This window comes from Xenopus tropicalis, chromosome 3 (assembly GCF_000004195.4).
Source record: "Xenopus tropicalis strain Nigerian chromosome 3, UCB_Xtro_10.0, whole genome shotgun sequence".
NCBI classification, from domain to species: Eukaryota; Metazoa; Chordata; class Amphibia; order Anura; family Pipidae; genus Xenopus; species Xenopus tropicalis.
This window is the reverse complement of record NC_030679.2, coordinates 3,867,810-3,874,669: the sequence shown is the minus strand read 5'-3', so window position 1 is coordinate 3,874,669 and position 6,860 is coordinate 3,867,810. Positions and strand designations below refer to the sequence as shown.

General features: G+C 48.1%; 1 protein-coding gene across 5 annotated transcripts in view; it reads right to left on the bottom strand.

Annotated features, from left to right (window-relative positions):
* Positions 1–5,367: 5,367 nt before the first annotated feature.
* The window catches only part of pacsin2 (protein kinase C and casein kinase substrate in neurons 2), a 38,874-nt gene continuing 37,381 nt past the window's right edge, over positions 5,368–6,860 (bottom strand). For 4 of the 5 annotated variants that reach the window (XM_031897869.1, XM_031897872.1, NM_001011050.1 and 1 more), the window contains 1 exon segment: positions 5,368–6,204. In XM_031897869.1, coding sequence (XP_031753729.1) covers positions 6,092–6,204 — 113 coding nt within the window. In that variant the 3' untranslated portion in view covers positions 5,368–6,091. 5 annotated transcript variants of the gene reach the window in all.

Below are 6,860 nucleotides of genomic sequence, written 5' to 3'. Positions count from 1 at the left end.
GCTGATCCTTGATAGGCTGGCAAAAAAGCCATACAGATTTTATGGGAGGGGCTGAGGGACAGAAGCTGTGCTGATCATTGATAGGCTGGCAAGAAGCCATGCAGACTTTATGGGAGGGGCTGAGGGACAGAAGCTGTGCTGATCCTTGATAGGCTGGCAAGAAGCCATACAGATTTTATGGGAGGGGCTGAGGGACAGAAGCTGATCCTTGATAGGCTGGCAAGAAGCCTTTGATTGGCTGGCAAGAAGCTATACAGACTTTATGGGAGGGGCTGAGGGACAGAAGCTGTGCTGATCCTTGATAGGCTGGCAAGAAGCCATACAGATTTTATGGGAGGGGCTGAGGGATAGAAGCTGATCCTTGATAGGCTTGCAAGAAGCCTTTGATTGGCTGGCAAGAAGCCATACAGACTTTATGGGAGGGGCTGAGGGACAGAAGCTGTGCTGATCCTTGATAGGCTGGCAAGAAGCCATACAGACTTTATGGGAGGGGCTGAGGGACAGAAGCTGTGCTGATCCTTGATAGGCTGGCAAGAAGCCATACAGACTTTATGGGAGGGGCTGAGGGACAGAAGCTGTGCTGATCCTTGATAGGCTGGCAAGAAGCCATACAGATTTTATGGGAGGGGCTGAGGGACAGAAGCTGTGCTGATCCTTGATAGGCTGGCAAGAAGCCATACAAACTATATGGGAGGGGCTGAGGGACAGAAGCTGTGCTGATCCTTGATAGGCTGGCAAGAAGCCATACAAACTATATGGGAGGGGCTGAGGGACAGAAGCTGATCCTTGATAGGCTGGCAAGAAGCCATACAGACTTTATGGGAGGGGCTGAAGAGAGAAACTGTGCTGATCCTTGATAGGCTGGCAAGAAGCCATACAGATTTTATGGGAGGGGCTGAGGGACAGAAGCTGTGCTGATCCTTGATAGGCTGGCAAGAAGCCTTACAGACTTTATGGGAGGGGCTGAGGGACAGAAGCTGTGCTGATCCTTGATAGGCTGGCAAGAAGCCATACAGACTTTATGGGAGGGGCTGAAGAGAGAAGCTGTGCTGATCCTTGATAGGCTGGCAAGAAGCCATACAGATTTTATGGGAGGGGCTAAGGGACAGAAGCTGATCCTTGATAGGCTGGCAAGAATCCATGCAGATTTTATGGGAGGGGCTGAAGAGAGAAGCTGTGCTGATCCTTGATAGGCTGGCAAGAAGCCATGCAGACTTTATGGGAGGGGCTGAGGGACAGAAGCTGTGCTGATCCTTGATAGGCTGGCAAGAAGCCATGCAGATTTTATGGGAGGGGCTGAAGAGAGAAGCTGTGCTGATCCTTGATAGGCTGGCAAGAAGCCATACAGACTTTATGGGAGGGGCTAAGGGACAGAAGCTGATCCTTGATAGGCTGGCAAGAAGCCATACAGACTTTATGGGAGGGGCTAAGGGACAGAAGCTGATCCTTGATAGGCTGGCAAGAAGCCATACAGACTTTATGGGAGGGGCTGAAGAAAGAAGCTGTGCTGATCCTTGATAGGCTGGCAAGAAGCCATACAGATTTTATGGGAGGGGCTAAGGGACAGAAGCTGATCCTTGATAGGCTGGCAAGAAGCCATACAGACTTTATGGGAGGGGCTAAGGGACAGAAGCTGATCCTTGATAGGCTGGCAAAAAGCCATACAGATTTTATGGGAGGGGCTGAGGGACAGAAGCTGTGCTGATCATTGATAGGCTGGCAAGAAGCCATACAGACTTTATGGGAGGGGCTGAAGAGAGAAACTGTGCTGATCCTTGATAGGCTGGCAAGAAGCCATACAGATTTTATGGGAGGGGCTGAGGGACAGAAGCTGATCCTTGATAGGCTGGCAAGAAGCCTTTGATTGGCTGGCAAGAAGCCATACAGACTTTATGGGAGGGGCTGAGGGACAGAAGCTGTGCTGATCCTTGATAGGCTGGCAAGAAGCCATACAGATTTTATGGGAGGGGCTGAGGGACAGAAGCTGATCCTTGATAGGCTGGCAAGAAGCCTTTGATTGGCTGGCAAGAAGCCATACAGACTTTTTGGGAGGGGCTGAGGGACAGAAGCTGTGCTGATCCTTGATAGGCTGGCAAGAAGCCATACAAACTATATGGGAGGGGCTGAGGGACAGAAGCTGTGCTGATCCTTGATAGGCTGGCAAGAAGCCATACAAACTATATGGGAGGGGCTGAGGGACAGAAGCTGATCCTTGATAGGCTGGCAAGAAGCCATACAGACTTTATGGGAGGGGCTGAAGAGAGAAACTGTGCTGATCCTTGATAGGCTGGCAAGAAGCCATACAGATTTTATGGGAGGGGCTGAGGGACAGAAGCTGTGCTGATCCTTGATAGGCTGGCAAGAAGCCATACAGATTTTATGGGAGGGGCTAAGGGACAGAAGCTGATCCTTGATAGGCTGGCAAGAAGCCATACAGACTTTATGGGAGGGGCTGAAGAGAGAAACTGTGCTGATCCTTGATAGGCTGGCAAGAAGCCATGCAGACTTTATGGGAGGGGCTGAGGGACAGAAGCTGTGCTGATCCTTGATAGGCTGGCAAGAAGCCATGCAGATTTTATGGGAGGGGCTGAAGAGAGAAGCTGTGCTGATCCTTGATAGGCTGGCAAGAAGCCATACAGATTTTATGGGAGGGGCTGAGGGACAGAAGCTGATCCTTGATAGGCTGGCAAGAAGCCATACAGACTTTATGGGAGGGGCTGAAGAAAGAAGCTGTGCTGATCCTTGATAGGCTGGCAAGAAGCCATACAGACTTGATGGGAGGGGCTAAGGGACAGAAGCTGATCCTTGATAGGCTGGCAAGAAGCCATACAGACTTTATGGGAGGGGCTGAAGAAAGAAGCTGTGCTGATCCTTGATAGGCTGGCAAGAAGCCATACAGACTTTATGGGAGGGGCTAAGGGACAGAAGCTGATCCTTGATAGGCTGGCAAGAAGCCATACAGACTTTATGGGAGGGGCTGAAGAGAGAAACTGTGCTGATCCTTGATAGGCTGGCAAGAAGCCATACAGACTTTATGGGAGGGGCTGAAGAGAGAAACTGTGCTGATCCTTGATAGGCTGGCAAGAAGCCATACAGACTTTATGGGAGGGGCTGAAGAGAGAAACTGTGCTGATCCTTGATAGGCTGGCAAGAAGCCATACAGATTTTATGGGAGGGGCTGAGGGACAGAAGCTGATCCTTGATAGGCTGGCAAGAAGCCATACAGACTTTATGGGAGGGGCTGAAGAAAGAAGCTGTGCTGATCCTTGATAGGCTGGTAAGAAGCCATACAGACTTTATGGGAGGGGCTGAAGAAAGAAGCTGTGCTGATCCTTGATAGGCTGGCAAGAAGCCATGCAGATTTTATGGGAGGGGCTAAGGGACAGAAGCTGTGCTGATCCTTGATAGGCTGGCAAGAAGCCATACAGACTTTATGGGAGGGGCTGAGGGACAGAAGCTGTGCTGATCCTTGATAGGCTGGCAAGAAGCCATACAGACTTTATGGGAGGGGCTGAGGGACAGAAGCTGTGCTGATCCTTGATAGGCTGGCAAGAAGCCATACAGACTTTATGGGAGGGGCTGAAGAGAGAAACTGTGCTGATCCTTTATAGGCTGGCAAGAAGCCATACAGACTTTATGGGAGGGGCTGAAGAGAGAAACTGTGCTGATCCTTGATAGGCTGGCAAGAAGCCATACAGACTTGATGGGAGGGGCTGAGGGACAGAAGCTGATCCTTGATAGGCTGGCAAGAAGCCTTACAGACTTTATGGGAGGGGCTGAAGAGAAGCTGTGCAGTTCCATTACATTCTTAAGAGGATCAGTGATTATCCCGTGTGCCACCTAGCGGTGAGATTAGGGTATTGCAGTTATATAACCATATGGCAGCAGGAGAAGGGAAAAGGCTACTGCCCTGTTAATGCGGCAACTTGCAGCAGAAAATATTTGCTCCCTACATTTATTAAACCTCCCCTTTAAAGTCCTCCCCTGGTAGCTCAGCTGTAGGTAAGTGCCCCTTACCCCGTGCCGGGGCAGCTGTACCCGGGGGCACTTACACTCACATGGGCTCAGATAGAATTCTCCATAATAAACTGGGGCTTGTTTACCCCAACGGAACATTCTGCATGAATAGTGTTTGCCCTTATACTCAGCACTGCTTGCCCAGCAGCCCCCGGGGGGGGGGGGGGGGGGGGGGGGGGGGGGGGGGGGGTAGCACAACCTACCTGCTCATTGATTTGTGCTACAGAATGCACATTGCCCCATACAGAGGGCGCTATACCCCAGGGAACCTGCCGTGGCCCAGCGCAGCCGTTCCTTTCCTTATAGGGGATGTAGAGAGCAATATTCTGAGATAATTTGCAGTTGGTCTTCATTTTTTTTTATCATTTGTAGTTTTTATTAGTTATTTCACTGTTTGTTCAGCAGCTCTCCCGTTTGGAGTTACAGCAGCTGTCTGGTTGCTAGGACCTAAATTACCTTAGCGACCAGGGAGTGGTTTCTATAGCTGCCCTGTGGAAAGCATTGCTGATTGGCTCAAATGGGGGATTGCAACTCATTATCTATAAAGTGACATTTTTTTTATGACCCTCCCCCATTAAAGGGGCAGTTTACCTTTCAGTTAACATTTAGTATATTATAGAACAGACAATTCTAAACAACTTTACAATTGGTTTTAATTTTTTCTGTTTTATAGTTTTTGAATTATTTCCCTTCTTCTTCTGACTCTTTGCAGCTTTCAAATGGGGGTCACTGACCCCGGCAGCCAAACCCTATTGCTCTGTGAGGCTCCAGTTTTATTGTTACTTTTTATTCCTTTCTTTCTATTCAGCCCCTCCCCTATTCATATACCAGCCTCTCATCCAACCCACGCCCTGGTTGCTAAGGTAACTTGGACCTTAGCCACCAAAACCTATTGCTCTGTGAGGCTCCAGTTTTATTGTTACTGTTACTTTTTATTCCTTATCTTTCTATTCAGCCCCTCCCCTATTCATATTCCTGCCTCTCATCCAAACCGCTCCCTGGTTACTAAGGTACCTTGGACCCTAGCAACCAAAACCCTATTGCTCTGTGAGGCTCCAGTTTTATTGTTAGTGTTACTTTTTATTCCTTATCTTTCTATTCAGCCCCTCCCCTATTCAACCACTCCCTGGTTGCTAAGGTCATTTAGACCCTAGCAACCAGATAGCTGCTGAAACCCCAACCTGGAAAGCCGCTGAACAAAAATGTAAGTAATTAAAAAACTACAAATAATAAAAAATGAAGATCAATTGGAAATAGTCTCAGAACAGGTGGAATACATCTTTAAGAGAATGAGCCGGTTATAACCAACACCCCCCCCCCCGGTACCACAAGACGAGCCCAGTCGCTGGATCCGCATTCAGTTCTGCCACAAAACTCTGTAACAGACCATTTTATTAAATACAACACTATCATTATCACAGCTAGGCCCCGGGGCAGCTATGGAACGCCTAGACCAATCAAGCTCATAATTTACAATACATTTGTTTTTTTAACCCATAAAGGTAAGGCGTAAAAAAAAAAAACAAAAAAAAACTAATAAAAAAAAAAAAAATCTCCGCTTTACCTTTAAATAAGACGTAAATCTCCTAAAAACTAAACAAAGAGGCAACGCTTAAAAAAATATATATATATATTCACCTTACGGAAGGTCACTTAAAATAAACTAGTTCCGTGGGATCGAGGATCGGTGACTCCGCCCCCCCCAACAACAACCTCAGGGAGGGGGCGGGGACAAACAAAAAATGGAATATTTTATATATATATATATATATATATATAAAAAAATAAATTGCGAGAGAAGAAAATGTGCCGCCGTGCACAGCGCTGAACCCTGATCTAAGCGAGAAAGGACCCCAGTGTTATACAGACATCTTGGCGCTGGAAGGGTTAAGGGGGCGGGGCTCCGGGATGTAGCGCCGCCCTGTTTCCTTACAAGGTTATATATATATTTATATACACAGACACACACGTTGTATTGTACATCTCTTCCCAGTGAATAGATTACAGGTATTGCCGAGTACTAAGCGTGCTCTAGGGGCGGGGCATGGGGAGGTGGGCAGGGCCGTCGCTCCTGTCACTGCACCGACTCCACGTAGTTGGCTGGGTACAAACCCACTTGGCCCCCGTCCAGGCGGCCCTTGCACCAGCCCTGTTCGTCCTCGTCTTCGATTTTCGTTAGCTCCTCCCCTGCGGAAAGCAACAAGGCAGCCAATCAGAGAGGGCCGTGACAATCACAAAACCCCGAGAATGAGGAATTGTAAAGGCAACACTAGAACTATAATGATAAGAGATTAGTGGAACGGGTTCTGCCGCTCGCCCTGTACAGACCTGTCTGTGGGTTACACCCCTGCCATTTCACTTTGTTACTCTGGGATTTAAAGGGGCGGTTCCCCTCCAAGTTAACTCTTCTGCCTCTTTGCAGCTTTCAAATGGGGGTCACTGACCCCGGCAGCCAAACCCTATTGCTCTGTGAGGCTCCAGTTTTATTGTTACTTTTTATTCCTTATCTTTCTATTCAGCCCCTCCCCTATTCATATTCCTGTCTCTCGTTGAAACCACTGCCTGGTTACTAGGGTAAAAAAGACCCTAGCAACACTTTGCAGCTTTCAAATGGGGGTCACTGACCCCTAAAACCCAAACCCTATTGCTCTGTGAGGCTCCAGTTTTATTGTTACTGTTACTTTTTATTCCTTATCTTTCTATTCAGCCCCTCCCCTATTCATATTCCCGTCTCTCATTCACACCATTTCCTGGTTACTAAGGTAACTTGGACCCTAGCAACCAAAAACCTATTGCTCTGTGAGGCTCCAGTTTTATTGTTATTGTTACTTTTTATTCCTTAT